We start from the raw sequence: 22,934 nt of genomic DNA, 5'->3' as shown, positions 1-22,934 counted from the left end.
GGAGTTACCATACGTGAAAGTGCTTTGTGACCACTAGTATAGAAAGTATAGTATAGAAAGGGAGAAACCAAAGCCATAAAGAAAAAAAAACGCACGTCTGAATCACCCCTCTGGGGCGAATGAATCCTGGCTGTCCCCAAAGACCTCATTAGCTATTTGAAAGATGTCGTTGTGTATTTATCTTGAAATTGCTTACTCATCATCTCAAGCAAAAGCTCATGGCAACATTATCAGAGCCAATTACTTAGCCTGTCACACTCAGTACCCTGGAAAAAGATCAGCAAACGCCTTCTGCAATAAATACCCATATGTGCACTTGGGATTTAACTTCCGTGAGACGGAAATGGCACTGTTCTGAAATATATGCTGGCTGCGTTCTTTCTTCCTTCCTTTCTTCCCCCCGCCCCCCCCCCCCCATCTTAGAAGCACCTTCAAGGACAAGGTAGCGAAACTGAAATTCAGAAAAGGTCAATGAGGGAAAATGCCATTTGAGTCAGAGATGGGTGGTGATTCTTACTCGAGTGCACCTCTTCAGCAGGCTCTCATATTTTCACTTCAGAAGGCTTTATGTTGGTTCCTGATCCCATGAAGGGCATTGTTCAACACACACAGTGGCTCCACGGGCCACCTGCCTTGCGAGATTAATGGGGTCGTTCTGAGAAATCATGGCCTGCAGGAAGCATTTGTAACCAGTGCCGTGCGAGGGAATCGCTCCGTATTTACCTTCCAGGATTCCGGCACGGAGTCCCCAAAGCTATACACGAGGTTTTATAAATAGCAATCACTTGCAGAACGTTCTAGAAGCCTCTCCTCTGAAATAAGTCCACCACGCTGAATAACTACATGCCATGATACCGTCTCAGCGAAGGGGCAGTAATTCAATAAGTTGAGCATTAGACAATCAAACAAGATTTGTTCAACACCATCAAGGAATGGGTTCTTTAGGACCAAGGCTGCATGTTTCTTAGAGAGGATTCCCGATTTACTCGACGTGGCCTATTTCATCCTTGGGGTTTTCATTACTTAAAAAAGGAAAGACGTACAGAGTATGAAAGTCCTCAGCTTTATTAATGCAAACATATTTTTTATTAAAGAATGAACGCATTTATGCTAAAGAATAGTTTACATGTGCTGGAGAGCAGCAAGCAATATCTCCAAGAGGCAAGTTCTTCTCAATACGACTCCATGCTTATTCTACATGCCTTAAAACTGAACCCACACACCGGGGCACACGTACACACACACAAACGCGTACACGGACACGCAGATACACAGACCAAAACACCGACCCCATTACTCTCTGGATTCAATGAGCTCTCATTTAAGGCTTCTGTAAGGTCCCCCAGTGTCCCCTAACATTAACTACCAGGATGAAAAAACAGACTTTAATCAAGGAGCAGCATTACCTGGAACACTAGCCATCTGCTCCCGGCTTTAAATGTATGCATTTTAACCAACGCTTTTCAATTTCATTCAGTGTTGACTTTGTGTTTATGATATTTAAAGAGCCCCGGAACTGAGAAACCTCAGGCTCTCTCGGTGAGAATCTCTCATTAGAAACAGTGAACAGACTGGAAACTCTGACTCTAAGGTCTCACCAATTTGAAGATGACAAGGTCAGATTTCCTTTTAGATGAAGACGGACACAGTTTGTCTAGACAAGCCAGTTGTACACAACACATTCTCTATTGGAGTACAACATTGAGTGAAGGCGGCAAGGCTTCCTTGGCGACGCCCGATCAGATCTGAAGCTGGCCAGGGAGGATTCCTCAGGCAGGACCATTAACTAAACAAGTTACTGTAAATCAGACCTGAAAAAAGGACAGCCCGCGTGGAGTTTTTGCCCACTTGCTGATAACTCGTTCCCTTTTTCCAAAGTTTCTGTGGTCGTGGTGGTTGTTTTTAAACTCCCACTTTGCTCGACTGGTTATTTCAGATGCTTGGTTATTCTCTTCCCTTTTTGTGTCCTGCAGTGTATGCTGAGAATCCATCCCTTAGGGACGTAGGCTGGGTCGGAAGGGGAAAGAGGGTGGATGAGGAGGGATAAGGAAGGCAGCTATTAGCAGTTGTGAGTATTCCAAGAAAATAGATGAAGTGAATACAATAAGAGGGTACTACTCGATATATTTATGTAAATAAAAGCATTATCTTCAACTGAATCAACTACCAGCTACCAGGTTGTTAGTTGTAAAGCTAAATAAAGGCTGTGCTGATTCGCTTACTGAGGAGAGAATCTGAACCATGCCAGGGACAGGGGCTCTCAGGATGAGCCTGGAGTGTTCCCTTGGCTCTGCGGCCTCTGTGCCTGCATCTGTACCCCCCACCCCACCCCCACCCACCACCAGGGATCCTCCAGGGGCACCGAACATTCTGGCTGGGGTCCATAAGGCAAACTGGAACGGCTCGTCAAATAACAGCCGCAGTGTATTTGCCTGAGAGTGGTGACAACCGGCATGGAGAGCTCCTACAGGGAGGCATTGGCAAATGAGGGGTGGGGGGAGGAAGAGAGTCTAGAACTTTCCTCCCCGTCTGCACGCCCACCCTCCCCACAGTCACAGCAGCAGCAGATTTCAATGTAACGTAATTACTTTAATAATACATTTCTTTAGATTTAGAATTGCTCTTCTGAATTTAAAAAAGCTTGGTCAGCCAAGAGCGTGGCAGTCTTTACTTCCCAAATTTGAATCGTTGCTTATTCATCTATCATCTTGAATTCCTCGACCAGTGCTGCCTTGCCGAAGCATGCTAAGTCCATTCAGCCGTCGTCGGATTCCAACTCCTGGGAAACTTCTTCCGATGAGCTGTTCCTATGGATCCGACCGTCGCTCTTCATACTGTGGAAAGTCTTCTTGAAGGCCTCCATCATGGCGTGGGCCAGCTTCTTGGCCTCGAGCTTGCTCTCGCACTCGACAGCATGGCAGTCCATTTGGTAGGACAGGTCGTCATTGATCTCCCTGTAAACCCAGGCGAAGATGTTGGGGCTCACGTTGTGGTCGGCGGTGCAGTAGGCAATGCGCGCCACCTGGAAGGTATCCATGTGGACCGTGGCTTCACCTTTGTGGTCGAGGTGATGGAGCCACACTTGAAATGGTCGGATTTCCAGGAGGGCGTTGGCGGGAAAGACATCTTCTCGGGCTAGCGTGTGTTTCTTCCAGAGCTCGATGACTGGCTTTTCTGTGCAGCCTGACAGGAACTGCATGCCGGTGGTGGGGACTTTCCCCAGGTAGGTAACCTGCAGAGGGAAGAGAGGAAGAGAAAGGGAAAGGTCAATATTGGGCTCTTCCTTCCAGTTGTTCACCCAGATGTTCTCAAGACAGTCACGCTGTCACTCGAAGCAGGTGGAGAGACACTTTTCCAGCTCCCTAAGACGAAAAACCAAAAACAAACCCAAAAATGAAACAAAACAAAACCAAACCAAACGCAAGATACCCTGTCACGGTAATTTTTACCTTTTCTCCCTAACAAGTTGACCACCTGGCAAAGGTACTGAAAACTCCTTAAATAGAGTTGGATTTTTAAAAACCTAATTTCTAGAGTCCCACTCTCCCTCTCCCTACCCCTTTTTAAAATTCAAATTACAATAACAGTATGATCTTTCACATAATTTGGCATTTCTTTAAAACTTGGTATTTGAAGTTTATTTTCAACCGACTTGAATGCTGGCTTATCGAAGAGCTAGACTGGCAGGACAAAAAGAAAGACAAAGAATTCCAAGTGATTCAAATGGTGTCTTAAAAAAAACCTGTTTATCATCATACCAAGAAGGGATTTTCATGCTATTTTTTTTCCATTCATCAAAATGCATGGAACTGGTACCATCGGACCACTGGCATTATGGAAATGCATCAAACTGAAGAAATCGTTTCAAGAAATCACACAAATCATATATAATTGGGCTCAAAATTAGTGACACAGATATAAATACTATCAATTTGAGGAAGAAAAGATCAGAAAAAGGTCCATGGAAATGATGAGAAAGGAGATTGGGCTACCGTGATTCCAACCAATGTGTGTGTTTAGAGGGGAGATAAAAGCCACATTCAAAATGGCAGAAAACAGATTAAGTACTATCGCATCTTTTTTTATGCTTTACCTCTTTAAAAAGAGTCAACTGGACAGTCCCTTTAAAAAGTAACTTTGTGGAGAGGAACAGTTCTGCACATTCTAGGCCTACTTATCAGCAACCTACTATGCACACTGTCAAAGGACCTGGGGGGGATGGTGTAGGGGGAGGGAGACATCGGAGAGGTCCACAATCCATAGGAAGGAGGTCACTGGAGATTTGCTCACAGCACAATCTTTGAAGCTGGCAAAGTCAAGATTTACATCCTAGTTCCGCAGCTCACAAGGTGGGTGGTTCTGGACAGACCGCTAACCCTCTACTATAATGTAAGGCAGACCGTGAAAAGGGCAGGCGGGGGATACGGCAAAGTACCCTGAGGATTTAGAGGAGGGAGTGAGGGTGCCCTGCTAATGGGAGGCCTCAGGGAAGAGTCACTGGATTTCAAGATGTGGGGTCTCAAAAGCCAGGTGGGAACAGCTCACCAAGGCAGGGAGAGAAGAAGGGGGCAGAAAGGAAAGGGCTGGAGTGGGGAAAGCCCTCCTCCCCACAACTTGGGCAAATAGGCCACTATTTGCATTAAGACAGCCCTGGGAGACAGGAAGTCCCTGAGCACTGGATGAACTTTGGAAGATGGCCCCGCATGCAGTCTAGGGAGCAGGGACATCCCTGCTCTCGTGGCATGCCATCGAAGGTCTACGGTCCCAGGAGTGCCTGGATTCGACCGAGGTTTGAACTCGGAAGACTTGCTTGATGCCAGGAAGAAGAACGGATGGGAAGGGCTGAGCAGCAGCAGAGCCAAGAGGCAAGAGCTTCTGGAAAGGAGGGAGCAGAGGGAGCGGGAAAGGACCGGGGAGGGGGGGGAGCCCCATAGGGATGACATTGCAGAGACGGAATGACAACAGTTGGGGGCAGACAGACAAGGAAATGTCTCCACTCCACAAGGACAGCAACTGGTTGAAAAGCTCCCGTCACTCTGGATTGGAGAGAATGTACAATAAAGGGCTCTTGATTTATATCCTTGCGGAAAATGTGCTTTCTGTATGTGGTACTTTATGATACCTTTATTCTTTTTTAACAGCTTTATTACTTTTTTATTGAGGTGAAATTCACATCACATAAAATTAACCATTTTAAAGTGTGTGATTCAGTGGCGGTTGGTAGTCAAAATAGCTGTACAACGATCAGCTCTGTCTGGTTCCAAAATATTTTCACCATCCCCGAGGGTGACGTGGTGCCCATTAAGCCGTCACTCTCTGTCGTCCCCTCTCCCCAGCCCCTGACAACCACCAATCTGCTTTCTGTCTGGATGGATTTACTATTCTGGATTTTCATAGAGCTGGAATCACATAACATGTGACCTTTTGGGTCTGGCTTCTTTCAGTTAGCACAATGTTTTCAAGGTTCATCTAAGTTGTACCCTGTATCAATACCCCCTTCCATTCTATGACGTCTTTACTTTCCAAAGTTTCAAAGAAAATCGGGACAACTATTTCAGTGCTTGAAGTAAAAGTGCATTCTTTCTTACTATCCACTGACACTAGAAAATAACTATGTTTATATTTGATAGAAATATCCGTCAGAGGGAGAAAATCTCCTTCAATGTGCTCTAAGCTCACACACACACACACACACACACACATACACACACATTTTTTTTTAAGTTATCCAGTTCGGGGGCACCTGGGTGGCTCAGACGGTGGATGTCCAACTCTTGATTTCGGTTCAGGTTGTGATCCCAGGGTCATGGAATGGACCCCCACGTCCAGCTCCACACAGAGCATGGAGCCTGCCTAAGATTCTCTCTCTCTTTCCCTTTACCCCTCTCCCCCACTCACTCTCGTTCTCTCCCTCTCCCAAAAAATAAATGAAGATAAATATTAAAAAAAATTATCCAGTCAGTGCCTTCATTTGTGATTTAATTAAGGGATGAGTTTAAAGAAACTTATTAGAACCTGTAGATAATTCGCTCCAATAGAAAGCAATTTCATAGTAGTAAATATGTGTAACTAAGTGCATTCCTCTCTTACAAATGCTTATTACTTGAAAACTGAAGACTTTAAGGGAAATAAAATTTTACTTTGAAAGGGCGCTTGAGAGAAGAATGGGGAGGATATTAGTAGCTCAAAGAATAATAATGAAAGCTACTTAATAATATGTAGACATTCATAGAAACAATTTTAAAACCCCAAGGTAGAACATAGGACATCGATGTAACTTCTTGGTATTAAACTTACGTGAAAGTAATCTTCATTTTGTGGTCCATTTGTGTCACCAAGGGAGCACACTAAACATCAAGTGAAAAGTTCCAAATCTCCCTTTATATATGTACATACATGTGTATGTGTATATATACATATATCACGGCCAAATCAAGCCATACACTGAATAAGTAATAGCTCATATCTGTGCCACACTTTATACAAAAGGCACTTTGTGTTTGCCAGCTTCACTGGCAACCTCTTGGATCAGGACGGAATATTATTATCACCTGCCCATTTTCAAACATAATAACCTTAGGGCAGGTGGAGGCACACTGGGACACATACTCTAGGCTGCAAAGTGTTGGCCTTTCAGGAACATTCTGATGATTCATGAGGAAGACGGCACGGACAAGACACCCTGAAAAGATACCTGTTGAATTCCTGAACCACTCTGCTATTCAGTGAGAGCCATTTCCGCTCAATTTCACTTTTCAGCCATTTATTCTTTTCCCCCATATTTTGACTGTAAGAGAAATTTTGGATTTCTTTATATACATTTTTGAAATGTTGGATTTATATGAGCACCCTAGGTACAGGGGGCACCCCCAAAGAATGTACAGTATTCTTTTGTGTGGTGCTTTTGTAGATGACAATCTTTTCCATGCCATTATGGGCCTAGGCATTTCTTCAAAATTTTATTCTTGTTTTATAATTGCAGAAAGGCTCAGAAGACTTCTAAACTACCCAGAAAAATGGAGCACAAATAACAAAATTTTATACATATATGTATATATATAATTTACATATCATACATTTAATATATATAATATCTGTTCATAATATCTGTTTTCTAAAACTTCTAGGCAAAATGGAGGACAAATAACATAATAATGTACATATGTATAATTTACATATCATATATTTAAGTATATATAATATCTGTTCATAATATAGATCTGTTTTTTAAAACTCCCAGGCAACATAGAGCACAAATAACAAAATTACATATATATATATCATATATGTAATATATATATATCATATATCATATATATGGTATGGTATACATATCATATATATGATATATATAATCTCTCTATATAAACTGTATATATGATATACATATGACATATGATATATATAAGCTATATATATAAGCTATATATATCACATATATATAGCTATATATATCACATATCATGTGATATAAGCTATATAAGCTATATATATTATATATCATATGTAGATCATATATCATGTATTATAAATTGGTGCTCCATTTTGCCTGGGAATTTTAGAAAACAGATCTGTTCAGAATATATATGTTTTCTAAAATACCCAGGCAAAATGGGGCACAAATAAAATTTTATACATATATATGTGTATATATATACATATATATATAACTTATATATCATATATTTAATATATACAATACCTGTTCACAATATATATCTATTTTCTAAAAGTCAAGAAGATATAATCTGCTTAAAGTGAAATCGAAGACAACAAAATGTTTAATCTCAAGAACTGCAGACTTTTGGCATCTTTGCAAGAGAGGCATAAACGTGTTCTACCAGTACTAATCCTGAATATTCCATTAGCTTCATCTTGCAAAGTATTAGTGAGCCTGCAGAGACAGGAGAGCTAAAAGTGACTTATGGGATGACTCCTCTCCACTGCGGTACTGACAAGGGCCTACAAGCACACCAGGTGCCCACTGGCCCTTCCACAACTCACACCCGCTCTCAGCTGGGATCTGCCGTGGAGAGTCCAGAGGCTGCAGCGGACAGACAGGCCCTTTGGACAAGCACAGAATCGGCAAACCTGCACCTGAGACGCCAGAAGATGGCCGACTGTCTAGACAAGCAGCTGTAGTCCTGCGGTACGCGGGTCGGCTCACCTCAGGCCTTGGGAGGCCTTTGGGCCGAGTCTCCTCTTCAGTTAAATGAGCTGACCCCGCCCCAACCCGCCTAAACAGCCCCAGTAATGAACTGCTCTCTGGTTCCTGCAGGATCTCGTCAGCCCAAAACATGAGCTAGAGAGTGTCACCTGGTGTCACTGGGTGAGCCTTGAGAGGTCCATGAAGCCTCTGTTTTGCTACCTTTGTGGAGGTGATAACGTCCGAAATCCCATGAGCTGACATATGTACAAAGAAATGATGTTAAGTTGACATTTCTTAAAGAGACATAGAAAAAGAAGTATCTGAACAGAGTTCCCCTAAAAATGGAATGTAAAACGGTGAAATGATGCACCAAGATAGCTTCCCCTCAGAATGACCCCTTTAAGTCAGCCCCGGTATCTTCCATAATGGCCCGTGTTCTGGAATCCTGATTTAGTGCACTTTCCCCTCAGAAGTCAACTGTTTACTACCTGCCTGCACATTTGCTAATCCCCTCCTAAGTTCTCCAGAGTCTGGCATTAACCCATATTGTTGACTATAAGTCCTTGAAAAAAAATAAAAAATAAAAACCACAAACATTCAGGGTTTTAAAAAAAAAAACCCAAAACACCAAAGAGTGAGTTTCTCTCTTTAATTTTTCATATATAGTTTAATAGAAATATACCCATGGCTCTGTTTTCAAGGGAAAACAAAGCAAAAGCTGGAATGAAATCAATTGTCTCAAAACATCAAAGCTGTGCGTTCAGCCACGTCCTCTTTGGACTTGAGGCCACAGGGTATACGTGTGTCAATAAACAGAGACTCCAAAATACAGGGTTCTATCCTTGTATCGTTCTAAGTCAACACCATTGTAGGGATTTACTCTCTTTATAGAGAAATCGCTTCTTGCCACAACCTTCCTTGTGTGGGGGACTTTCTTTCACACCCCTCTGTGGGCACTCCTTCCCTAGGAGTGAAAACACAGGACTTAATGTGCGAGGCTGCTTCAGGAGGTCCGGCCGCCGACAGCTGCACACCAATGTCAGGTTTGGTTAAGGGGAATCCTGTTATCCTGCCCATCTATGAAAGAGGTGAATGTTTTCTAGATGAATAAGTCCCTTTTGAGCCTCATCCTAGAGGGCTGCAATCTTTCAGAGCCACAGAGTAGACGAGAAACGTCGAGTCACTGAATTGCTCATTAAATGTCCAAAATAGTAGACAGACTTTTTTTTTTAAGTTGTCACCTCCCAGGGTGACAAAGGGAGTTGGAAGATGACAGGAAGAGTCGTTAGGGGGAGTATCAACCAGTTGGAAATATGCAGTAAATACCAACATCTTTTCTATGGTTGCCGAAACAGGCATTGGGCAAGAAACTCATTAAGAATGAATCATTCAGAGAGAAATAAACAAGCAGAGCAAAAAATGAAAGTTTTTCCCCATGTGTCATTCAATGGCATAAACTGGTGCCCCAGACACAGACGTTTGCAATGTGTGAATGGGCTTTGCTCAATCCCAAATGAAAAAATTATTTGAGAATACACACGGCGTGTGAAAATACATTGAGGCCACAGTGCTAAGGGACCCGCCAGAGTGTCTGCAGCATTACCAGTGTCAGTCAGCACAGACTAGTGTCCTCAGAAGCTCTCCTTCCCACCCATGACTTTTCCAACAGCCCAGCCAGCTCTCCATTCATGAATCATCACTCTTTCCTCATCTGTGGCAAAATAAACCCTGGGTGCCTGACATGCCTCCCTGTGGCCAAGCATGCATCGTTCTAGTCCTTCCTCTTGGTGGCCAGTCAATATTTCATTCTGGTCTGAAAATCCCTTGTTTAGAACCCTGACCTGTCTCATCCTAGACTGGACGGTGGGATGGATAGGCTAATGACAGGGACCCTCAATGAAGATGTGGGCTGGAACGGATGATCATGGAAGAATCCAAGCACCTGGTTTCCTGGGGATCTTCGACCTTCCAAGCTGGACAAACCCAACTTCGGGACTACACGAGCCCAGCTTTGGTTCAGTCTGCTATGAAGTTTCTCTGGGAAGGCAAATCCAGATCAAAGCTCCTCCAGAGGCCCTTCCTGGGATATAAAAATCCTTGCTGTTCTTTCATTGTCTGTAGGGGACTTCCTGTCTCAGCTGATATAAAATAACATGATATGAACTTAAGACGGAAGATGCGGGACTGGGAATCCTAATAGCCTTTGGGTTATAAGGCAGAAGATAAGAAAAAGAAGAGGCAACCGTGAGCCGACAGCAGAGACAAACTTCTCTCTTCTGACACTAATTCCTATTTCACTTTGCAGAGAAAGGGGACAGAACACAGAGATTCACATGCCTAACTTGAATCGTCTCCTTCCTTGCTGGCCACAGAAAAGCAAACACCCAGTAGACACTCTGAAGAGTGGATCCACATGCCAATTATCTAACAATCCCCAACACAAAGACAGACATAATGCTAATTATGACCTCGAACTTGTATTACATTCTGTACGCCACGAAGAAGGTATAAAAGAATAAATGCTGTTCACAGTGTAACCTATGAAGTCATGGTGAGAAAAAATACAGTGATAAACTTTGGGCTTAAAAATTGAATTTCTTAATTGCACACTTACTTGGTAAGTATTTATTGAACACCTATGAGGAACAGGTATATTAGTGAACAGAATCAATAAAACTCCCTGCCCTCTTGACGCTCACATTCCCAATCACAAATGAAGGTTACAGGACTCAACATTATACGGGCAAGGCTGGCCTGAGTGAGCACACACGCATGCCCCTGTGAGCATTTCTGACGAATCTGGAAAACTTCTCTTGCATTCAAAAAGGTCTTCCCTCTCATAGAGCACAGTGGGGATGAAAAAAAAAATCCTAGAGTTAGTTCCTCAGATCAAGCTGTGGCCCATGAAAGTTTATTAGTCTTTATGCTCATTGTGGTTTGGGTTCCTGAGATGTCGCTGTGGTAGGAAAGCAGGCAGGAGAGGAGCTGTGGAGGAACATCAAGGCAGAGGGAAAGGTGTATAGGAGCTAGAAGACCAAGGCAGACTTTGCCTCCCAAACAAAATGGCCTGGCAATTAGAATGCCATTGGTGACTTTGCATTTGTCCTCGTGACAGGACACAAGAGCTTCCTGGCCTCATTTGACACCTGTCTCTTCACTCTCAGGATACTCCAGGCACATCACACCCATTTGCCTTCGTTGAAATCTTGGAGTAAAATGATGAGTTGTTTTAGGCTACCCGGCGTAGAGTCTACTTTTGACTGCTTCTTTCTTTATTTTGGAGACTCAAATAGCAAGTGTGTCCAGTGTTTAAACTCACAGTGTTGATAATTATATTGCAATAAATTCAAGGTATATCATCAACATTCTCAGCTTTTGGTGCTAAATGGAGCTGTTCATACCTGCCTAACATCACCCCTTTGTTGCAGAGACTACGATCATGATACTTGCCCGAAATCACGCAGGTGGTCCCTGTGTGAACGAGCAAGATGTGGGACAAAAGTTCTTCTACTCTAAGGACAAGATTCTTCCCACTACCCCAGTCTTCCCTGTAGAGGATCTAAACCCTTTTATTTTCCACTCATATTGTCATCTACCTTCTCTCTGGCCATTTCTTCAAGGGTCCACACGGAGACCCGGTCAGGGACAGGGAAAGGTGACAGACACTCTGTCAGGGCTTCTTGAACATTCTAAAAGGAATTTAGAATCAGTGAAACTGTCCTTAACCTGAGATGCGTTTACATAGCTCAGGGATTTAAGCCATGATGCTAGCATTAATAATTGAAAGAAGGAGACAAGAATGCATACTTGATATTCAGATATCATATTCCTAACGAATTTTGAAACGGTGCTTTACGAAGCAAACAATCCCTGTCTCAAAGAATAATTGCAAAGAGCAAATATCAAGCATGCAATGTTGGCCCCAACCCCGCTCCGGTGGGTGGCATACCAGCAAGCCAGACAATATATGAGCCACACGCAGGGTGAGCAGGACTTTACATAGCCCTCAACAAAGGCACGAGAGCCTCAAAAGGCCAGGCTGCAAGGCCTGAGCTCAGCTCCCAACAGAGCTAGGAATCCCTTCTGGTTGCCCTCCAGGGTCCTACTCCTCTGCCCTTCCGACTTCTACGGGCCATCCCTAAGAAGCCCAGATGATTCTGGGTCGAGAGCAGGATTTTCTTCTCCAAAATGGGTCTTGGGTACCACTCTGGGGCCTATTTATAAGGTAGACCTCTTCAGGAGTAGACCCAGCTGTCCCTTGGCTAGACAGGAAGGAGGAAGAATTTTTACCATTTCCCTTAAGGCTATGTTTTGAAGTCTCTGCCTTGTATCTATTTAGTCAGGCTTAGTCAGCTGAGCCAGAGGCAAAATGTGAGCCAGGCTGCCTAAGGTAAGCCTGTCTCAAACAACACATTTTTGTTCACCATCCCAAAGGGGACGGTGATGACCCAGAAAGCCTCACAGACTTACTCTTTATTTTTTTCTTAATGGTAGCAGCCATGCTGGCAGTAGAAAGTAGATTTTCCAAAGTGCATACCCTCTGGTACATATTCCTTTGTTTAGTGGTATTTATTTGTCTTGGTAACTTTCCTAAGGTCATAAATATGAAGAATACTGTTTTATTGTTTAGCAATTCTTTCCAAGTATTTGCATGGGTTATGTTGACCGAATCTATAAAAATATTAAGAGAAGTTTTATGGGAGATAGGTTTTCCTTGTATTATGTAAATGGACATCGTGGGGGGAAAAAGCAAATTTACTAAGACCCAATATCAGAAAACAATTAAGTACAATTTTTGCATGCTACTCAAGAGATGAACATTGCTTCAGCTGTTAAATACAGCTTCTGTCTCACAGTTAGGTGTGTAAGTGATAGATTTGTTTTTATTATTCATATTATAACTTAGTTCCAATGGCGTAGAGTGATTTGAGATGCTGTGCCCCGTCTTGTGCTTATCAAGCAATCCCAATGTGCAATTTGTCCTGTCAATTGGCTCTTGGATGTGTGAAGTTGGAAATATTGTCATTGTCACTGTCAAAGACAGAGGCGATTTATCTGGAAGGCACTGAAGTGTGCCCCTGAAGACAAAGTCACTTAATAAAAGTGACACCACATTGAAACATACTTCCCTGCCTCGGGCCCCTTCTGGTGAGCTGGCCCAAGGATGGTCAAACCAGGTGCTGTTCTACTCAGTGGCACAAGAGCAATTTATTTCATGACAAGTCTGATATCTCCCCTTCTGCTTTCTAATCAGCGGCGTATCCTGGAGAGGGACAGACATTCAGCAGAGCTCTCCAGGCCCCGCAATGTTCACAATGAGAAAATTCTCTAAATGACAAATCAATATCAAGCACACTGCTTGAGAGTTATCCTGACAAATGGATTCAAGGGACAAACACGGTGGCAGGTGAAAAATGTCACCGATTTTAGTCCTTGTAGCACTTTATCAATTCATTTTCCATACTGCACAATTCATTAGAAATGGACCAGAGAAGGCATTAAACATTCAGAAGAAAAATCATCTGGAGACAACATTTGGCTGGAAGGAATAAAATAAGCACACTGATCTACTGGCTATGAGTCTAGAGCTCTTAATCAAAGGCCAGTGAAGGTTTGAAACAAGAGGGGTACACCGAGGCTAACTAAACCTGGAATACTAGGTATTCCAGACAGACGGACACTTACGTTCAAACAAAAACCGCTACACGAATGTTCACAGCTTTATCGCTAACGGCCAAAAAATGGAATCAGTCCAGATGTCTTTCAACAGGCAAATGGTTACGTAGACGGTGGCACAGCTGTACCACGGAATGACCACTGGCACCTATAACGACCCAGATGGATCCCCAGGGAGTTCTTCTGGGTGAAAATAAACAACCCCCCAAAGTAACATACTGTATGATTCCATCTGTATATCATTTTAGAGATGGGGAACAGACCGGTGGTCGCCAGGGTTTAGGGTGGGGTGAGAGTGGAAGAAAGGAGGGTGTGGTTATAAAAGGGCAACGCAGGATGAGGAACATGTTTGGTACCTTCACTGTGGGGCTGGAAATATGCCCACACACATGCAAAAGTTGTATGCAACTAAATACACACACAGGCATCATGAGTAAAGGCAAAACTTGGAAAAGCTGAATAAGATAGGTGGGTCGTATGACTACGGTATTACACTACAGTTTTGGAAAGTGTTATCATAGGAGAAAAGTGGGTAAAGTTTTGGGGACCTCTCCGGATTATTTCTTAACAACTGCATGTGAATCAACGATCCTAATAAAAATATCAATTAAAAAAGCCATCTCATCCATCTTATTAAGAGTTGATTTTCTAACAAAGCTATCTTTATTTATCAAAATCTGTAATACACTTATGCTATTCTGATCAATGCATATGCATATGAATTTAAGGATAACTCAAGCCAGAAGGTATTTAAATTTAAAGGCATATGGTCAAAGAAAACAATTTTCGAAAGTTTCCATTATTTACATATTTTTCTGTATGGAAGAAATAGGACAGGATGGGAGATAAATGATTAAACCACAGTTCTAAAATCCATTCTCTCCCTTTATGGAGGAAAGGGAGAGTGACCCCAGAAGAGAAAGAAATGGCCCGGTTTAATGTCCTTGTCAGCTTGTTAATGACAGACTTTGTGCCATGTGCAAGGCAGGAAGGTCCTTATCTATGGAAAGCCTAATGCAGGTTTACCTGTTTCCCTAGAATTGTTCCTGGGGAAACGAACATAAAATCTGTAGATATACAGCACCCGACTTCTGGGAAAATGTCTGTTAAGCTATGCAAGTAAAAATGGAAACGGTTCAAGGTTTAAAAGGATCTCCTTGTATAAATACCTTAAGCACATGCAGTATTAGGTATCTTCTGTGTTGTCTGGGCTACACCGTTCATGCTGCAGCAAGAAAGGACTAAAAGAGCCTCACTGACAGTCCCAGATCTCACCTCGTGTTGCTTGTGTGTTGTGTGTGCTGATCGTTTCCTTGAAATTATTAGTAAAGTTTCTGATCTGAACATGCAATTCTCTGTGTAATCTCATAGGGTGATCAACAGCCTTTCAAGCAGACACTGACACTACTTTAGGATGACATTTGGTGGGGTTGTGGGGCTGCAGGAGGGGCTAGAAGGACTATGGGAGCCCAGAAAGGAAAAGAAAGGCTGTAGAATTTATGATTGTTATGGAAAAGCTATTGTAAGTAATGGTGCTGTGAACACGGGGGGGGGGGGGGGGGGGGGGATGAATATCTTTGTCGGGTAGTCTTTTCATTTCTTTAGGTATTTTCCCAGAGGGGCAATTGCCAGATTGCGTGGTAGTTCTATTTTTAATTTTTGGAGGATCCCCCATTTTGTTTCCACACTGTGGCTGTACCAAGGTACACTCCTTCCAACAGCACACAAGGGTTTTCTTCACATCCAAGCCAACACTTGTCATCTCTTATCTTCTTGATGATGGCTGCTGTAGTCGGCATAAGCTGAGATCTCACTGTGGTTTTCACTGACGTTCCCCTAACGACTAGTGATGGTGGGCATCTTTTCATACGCCTGTTGGCCTTTTGTATATCTTCTTTGGGGAAATGTCTATTTGAGACCTTTGCCCATTTTTTAATTGAGTGTTCATTTTATTTTACTGTTGAGTTATATGACTCGTTCTACATTTTGGATATTAACCCTTTATATGGTTATGCAAATGATATATGCTTTGACACTTTTTTTCCCATTTTATAGATTGCCTTTTGATGGTTTCTTCTGCTGTGCAGAAGCTTTTTGGTTTGACACAGTCCCACTTGCTTATGTTTTTTTAAGTTTATTTATTTTGGGGGGGGAGGGGCAGAGAGAGAGGGGAGAGACTCTCAAGCAGGCTCCATACTCAGCACAGAGCCTGATGCGGGGCTCGATCCTGCAAACCATGAGGCAGTGACCTGAGCTAAAATCAATAGTCAGACACTTAACCGACTGAGCCGCCCAGGCACCCCACTTTCTTATTTTGTATTTTGTTGCTTGTCTTTTAGGTGTCATGTCCAACACATCATTACCAAGACCCAAGAGCCAAGACATGGAAACAACCTAAGTGCCCACTGATGGATGAATGGATAAAGAAACTGTGAGATAGATCTATCTATCTATCAATCAATCGATCGATAGATAATTAAGCCATAAAAAGTTGAGGAAATCTCACCATTTGCAACATGAATGAGCCTTGAAGGCATTATGCTAAGTAAAGTCAGGCAGAGAAAGACAAATACTGCATGATCTCACTTGTATGTGGCATCTAAAAACAAAACAAAAACAAAAACAAACAAACAAAAAAACCCACACCAAACCCACAGACACAAAAATCAGACTTGTGGTTATGAGAGGTAGAGCTGGGAGGGAGGGGAATTTGAAGGATGGTGGTCAAAAAGTATGAACTTCCAGTTATAAGATAAATAAGTACCTAGCATGTAACGTACAACATGACTGTAACTAACACTGTTATAGGAAGGTTGTTAAGGGTAACTCCTAGGGGTGCCTGGGTGGCTCCATTGGTTAAGCATTTGACTCTTGACTTCAGCTCAGGTCATGATCTCAGTTTGTGAGTTCAAGCCCCACGTCAGGCTCTGTGCTGACAGCTTAGGGCCTGGAGCCTGCTTCAGATTCTGTGTCTCCCTTTGGAAAAGTGTCTATTCATGTCTCCTGCCCATTTCTTCACTGGATTATTCGTTTTTTGGGTGTGGAGCTTGGTGAGTTCTTTATAGATTTTGGATACTAGCCCTTTATACTAGGATGGGACTGGAGGGTATTATGCTGAGTGAAATAAGTCAGTCAGGGAAAGACAGATACCATATGTTTTTACTTGTAGGTGGATCTTGGGAAACTTAACAGAAGACCATGCGGGAGGGGAATGGGGGGAAAGTTACAGACAGGGAGGAAGGCAAACCATAAGAGACTCCTGGACACTGAGAACAAACTGAGGGTTGATGGAGGGTGGGGGAGAGGGGAAAGTGGGTGACGGGCAATAAGGAGGGCACCTGTTGGGATGAGCACTGGGTGTCATACGGAAACCAATTGGACGATAAATTATATTAAAAAAAATATTATGTGTCTCTCTCTCTATCTGCCCCTCCCCTGCTCACTCTCTGTCTCTCAAAACTAAAGACACATTAGAATTAAAAAAAAAACAATAAATAAACAAACATTTTAGAAAAGAGCAAATCCTACAAGTTCTCATCACAAGGAGACGTTTCTTTTTTTTTCTGTTGATTTTTACCGTATCTATGTGAGACAATGAGTGTTCGCTGATTTATTGTAGTAAACACAATACATGTAAACCATCACGACACATGCCTTCAACTTATACAACGATGTGTAAGTTCTTCAATAAACCTTTAAAAACATAGTGGCTGGCATAGGAGCGTACTAGCCTAAGTCGAAAATGATATTTTTGAAAGAGATGCTGGTTTGGTACAGAGGTTACACTAACTACACTTAACGGAGCCATGTCGCAATTTTATTTAAATTTATCGTATTTAAAATGTGATAGAAACCGAGTCTCTGCAACTGTTTAAATGTACAATGGAAATATTCACTGCATACTTAAAGATGTACGGTCAAGGAAAATAGTGATATAGTTTGTAGAAAACTGAGCGAAACCCCTAGACGATGTCTTACTTGACTGATTCTTACTTAAAAGATCTCCTCATAATTAGCGATAATGCTAAATAAAACCACTCTGAGATGGCCTCCTCACTTGCCAGACTGGTAAAAATAAAAGGTATGGCACACACCATGTTGGCAAGGCTATGGAGAGACGGATACTCTCTTGCACTGCCGACTGGGGTGCAAACTGATAGAACCTTTTTGGAAGGGAATTGGTAATATGTCAACACACACACACACACACACACACACACACACACACGATGAATGAATACATTTGCACCTGGCTCAGTGCTAATTTAAATGGAAAATAAAAAGATTTTTATGAGCATATAAAGCTGACTAAACAATCTTGAAGATTACATTTAGTTTTTAGATACATAGTGCCAAGGACCTTTTCAATCAAAATCACCCCTCATGCTAATTGGATCAACCTAGTTTGGTGTGACAAATACTACTCTAATTGTCCTGGTGCACCTGTGTGTGTGTGTGTGTGTGTGTGTGTAACACCTTTGACAAGCATATATATATATATATATATATATATATGAAATAACACCTTTGACGATCAAAATCTGTAAGCACTCAAAAGCTCTATTGTATTTACCTTCTGTTTCTAAGTAGAACGCAATGCATGATGTGAGAGTAATTTTTAATTACTAGCGCCATTATCTGTTTCTATTGTTAGTTAAAAGTCACCTTGGAACCATAACTTTCCTGCTATTTAACTACTGAGCTCCACTCAGGAAATATTGTGACTACCTGATAATATTCCTACTATTCACCTCTATAGTAGAATTCTCCTCCTACATTTCTTCATAAGAAAGAAGGGTGATACCAAATATTTAGAAATACAGGAGCAAGGATTTTGAGAGGCTTACATTGTAGCTTCAAAGAGTGTCTGGTTAACGTCATTGTTAATGAGGGTATGCTTAAGAGAAGAAAAGAAAAAAGACATTTCTCTTTCGGTGTTGGGAAAATAAGAATAAAGAACGAAGCGGGCTGACAGGAATCTTTTAGATGAATGACCACTTTAACAAGTGCAATTATTTTGAGTAAGAGTGTGCTTGCGTGGGAGCAAAGGTTTCAAATCTTGATGGATTAAGGAAAAGCAAGAAACTCTTCTGTTATTTTTCAAGAGGCACCTGTTTAGCAGTCAGAAGAGTCTTCTTTTCGGCCACAGCAGTCATACTAGCAGTGCAAAACGGATGATCACTGCCCAGCAGACAGACTCTCAATTGCTTCCCTCTGGTTGGCTCGGCAGAAGCAAAGAGCCATGGAGACCGTCAGCCCAGGTAAGCAGAAAACTCAACAAGATAACTCAAGGAGACCTGCGAATGGCACCAGAAGAGAAGTCTGTGTGGCCAGCGAGGGAGGAACAAGAAACGCATCTAGTCTATATCCTCGGGGATGGGTCTGAATGTCAAGGCTCCAGAAACCTGGTACACATCAAGCAACGATACAGACACCGTGACTTCCAGATCTAATCCAGGAAAACAGATGTCTTCTTTTAGAAGAAGTGTATTTTCGTTGCTTTAGGAAATGTCTCTCTATAAAGGGGAAGAGGTTCCCTGTAAAGGCACTGTACTTCCCATATGGGTCTTTGCAAATGGACTGTTTTGAGCTCTCTCAGCATCCTTCGGAGGAGCTGCTGTCTATTTCCGCGTTCTCACTTTCTTTGCATCACCAGCCTCACAGGAACACTGAGATGCTCGGTGTGATAAGATCTACAAGGGTCGAAAGTCAACACAGGGACCTGCAGGAGCACAGGGTCCTGTCACTGACGCAGCTGGTGTTGGTTCAGCTCATCCCTCCTCGTTCACCAGGAAGGGAGTCCGACAGTTAATTTTCTGTGTCATCACAGAAAACTCTGGGGAGTTCAGAGCAGAGAGCAATTGCCCTCAGGAGGCCTTGCTCCCTCCACGGATGGTCTCACTCTGCCCGAGTCCCAGGACTCTCTCTTTATGCTTCCTGCAAGTTCCCTCCATTTTGCCTCGTGTATAAATACCCGAGAATTCGGGGGCACCTGGGTGGCTCGATGGGTTGAGCGTCCAACTTTGGCTCAGGTCACGGTCTCCTGGTTCGTGAGTTCAAGCCCCACACTGGGCTCCACACTGCTGATGCAGAGCCTGCCTGGGATTATCTGTCTCCCTCTCTCTCTCTGTCTGTCTGCACTTTCCCCACTTGTTCTCTCTCTCCTCTAAATAAACAAACAAACAAACAAACAAACTTTAAAAAAATATCTGGGAATTCACAGTAGGAGCCCATGTAAGAGTGTAGGCTCCCAGAATACAGGTATGAATGTCGTATTAACAGCATATGGCACACTGCTTGAGCCCAATAGTAAATGAATTAAAAACATCAGTTAACTCTCCTTAACTTTCAACTTTTTTAACAATTTTTTAATGTTTATTTATCTTCAAGAGAGAGATACCGGGCACAAGGGGGGGCAGACACAGAATCCAAAGGAGGTTCCAGGCCCTGAGCTGTCAGCGTAGAGCCCGACGCGGGGCTTGCACCCATGAAGCATAAGATCATGACCTTAGCCAAAGTGGGACACTTAACTGACTGAGCCACCCAGGCGACCCCTTAACTATCAACTTTTTAATGGCATAACAACATACTCCGCGTTATCATTTTCAAACTCTAAAAATTCAGGCTAGTTTCATGTGAGGGGTTTACTTCCTTTCTGATGTTGGTCTATTTGTATTGGTGAATTAATGATAATATAATAACAATAATAATAATACCTCAATTAATAAAAGGGATGACTGGTATCCTGAGAAAATAAAGATATCAAGGAAACCTGAAATACAGCCCACCTGATATTTAAAGATGTTTTATAATTAATTTTCCTCACTGATTGGTTCAGAGGAACAGGAAGAGACTGGTGGTAGTTTTAGTTTGTTGAGGGTTCTCCCTCTTTATTCAAGGTTTCTCTACTGTCAGGCCTCTGTTACCTCAGTTGGCGGTGATGTCTTATTTTATTTTATTTTATTTTATTTTATTTTATTTTATTTTGTTTGGTCAGTGCTTTTCACAAAACTTGCAGACACTCTCAGAAGGTAACAAGTGGGCACCAACATTCCCGGATGGGCTATACAAGGAAACAAACAGGTGTGGACCCGAGTTTGGGGTGGAAGTGAGATGATAAGAAAACCTTCTTTCTCTGGCCCCAGCTATGACGAGGAGTTTCCGGAACCTGGAAGGCGGCTCCCGTTAAACAGTTCATGTCTCATGCCCAAGCCCACATACCTGCCCGGCCTGCTCTCCACTCTCCTTCCATGGGTTGGCTCCTCTCGGCCATCTCCCATAGCCTTCTCTGTCCGTCACAGTCTCTGCATCTCAGGTCAAGGGCGGCAGATCTTTGCACTGTTTCTGAACGTTCCTTGAATTTGTGCAATCACAGAACTGGCAGGTCAGGCTCCTGCTATGACAGGAAGACCTCCACTGCCAGCCTCAAGCACTGATAGCCCAAATCTAACTTGACATCGCCTACCTCTGTCCACACTCATTCTGCTCTGCCGGGTGGCAATTCAATCCAGGGTTGAAGGGGAAAATGGCCCTTGGGGCTTCTCACTGATCCCACCAAAGAGCCCACCCACCCTACCAGGAGCCACGATGCAGCAGGGCCATAATTCCTCCCACCGAATAAACAGATACAGTTCAAAAAAATAAACAAGCAGGGAGGGAGGCCAGCATTTTCACAGTCAAACCTTAGTTCTACTACAGACATGCACACTCCCCCAACTTCCTAAAATCCCTTCCCGGGAAAGCCTGTCGTGTGCGAATGCTAAGAGAAGAGTCAGCATCTCTAAATCAGAAATGTGTGATGTGTGTGTGTGCACGCATGTGTGCACACCCAGGTGAGCGAGGGACACTATGAAAATGCACTCTGTGGTACGAGAAGACGTGCCCCAGGTCTTCTTTTTGTAGAGGCCTGGAAAAATCTTATGGGAAACAAATCCTAATTTTTCTTCTTAATTTTCTTTCAGTAAAAATACAAAATAAAAACATAATTTAAAATTATACGATCACTAACCTAATTAAACTCACCAGTACCCCCCAGTAATCCTCCAAAAGCAGAAGACAAGTGAGATTTTTATTCTTCTAAATAAAAGCCTAGATTCAAAGAATGACTCAGGACACAGTCACCTCCCCAAAATATTTGATCCCTCGTTAGGTTTTGGTCTGGGCAAAAAAGGTTTCATTTGATGATTCCATCTTGCTTTCAAGATGGATAGGAAATTCCACCAAGCCAAGCCTTCTATATACAGTCCAGGGTCTATTCACTATTGACCTTAGATGAGACTCAAATCTCCCAATAAAAAAAACAAACTCAGCTTCTATTACCCAAATTAATGTGGCAAGACCTCCTATTATCTTGATTGCTGTAAAAGAGCTCCCAATAAAAAACCGGCTAGTTATTCTTGGGTGTCCAAGAAAATTCCTCTGTGGCCCCATAAAGCTTACAATCACCATCGGCCTCTAGAACCGTGGAGGGTTTGAATCTACCTGGAGAAAGAGCTTCTTGCTCACTTGGAGGCTACATAACTACATTTTGTGCTCAGAGTGGTCCGGTTGTCTTGAGTCAATCCCACTCTTCTGGCAAAAGGAATTGAAACCCAGGCCAAAGACCTGGACTGCGAGAAGACATCACACCAGCCTTCTCCACTTCCTTCCTGGCCAACATGCCCAAAGCAAACTTCACCAAACTCCACTTCCAAATTGGAAGCCTTCAGACACCGGGGGAAGGGCAGGCAGGGAAGTGATTTTTGTGCTAATCAATTCTGAGCCCCGTTTCAGCCAGGTATGGATGACTTATGGACTCTACAATAAGATAAAAGCAAAACAAAGCGTAATCCTGTTCATTTGAAGCCAATACTGCACTCAGTAATAATCTGATTAGGAAAAAAAAAAAGAATAAAAACAAAATGCGATTTTTTAAAAATGGTAATATTCAGTTTTATGTCACCAGGACATTACATTTTAAAAATACTTAATATTTCTAATTAGTTTATTTATGGGTCTCATGAAACATATGAAAATAATAATCGTGCTTAACATTGATGGAGTGATAACTCTCAGGCACTATTTTATGCATCCGATATATGAATTGACTAATTCTCACATAATCTTGGGA

At 42.6% G+C, this 22,934-nt stretch overlaps 1 protein-coding gene across 3 annotated transcripts in view; it reads right to left on the bottom strand.

Moving 5' to 3' along the window:
• Nucleotides 1–1,049: 1,049 nt before the first annotated feature.
• Nucleotides 1,050–22,934, bottom strand: part of PID1 (phosphotyrosine interaction domain containing 1) — a 228,485-nt gene continuing 206,600 nt past the window's right edge. For all 3 annotated transcript variants that reach the window (XM_060624006.3, XM_060624008.3, XM_060624007.3), the window contains one exon: nt 1,050–3,232. In XM_060624006.3, the coding sequence (XP_060479989.1) occupies nt 2,756–3,232 (477 nt within the window). In that variant the 3' untranslated portion in view covers nt 1,050–2,755. The remainder of the gene's footprint in view (nt 3,233–22,934) is intronic.

This window comes from Panthera onca, chromosome C1 (genome assembly GCF_046562875.1).
Source record: "Panthera onca isolate mPanOnc1 chromosome C1, mPanOnc1 haplotype 2, whole genome shotgun sequence".
In the NCBI taxonomy this organism is placed as follows: domain Eukaryota; kingdom Metazoa; phylum Chordata; class Mammalia; order Carnivora; family Felidae; genus Panthera; species Panthera onca.
Note: the sequence above shows the minus strand (reverse complement) of the source record. Positions and strands in the feature narration are given on the sequence as shown.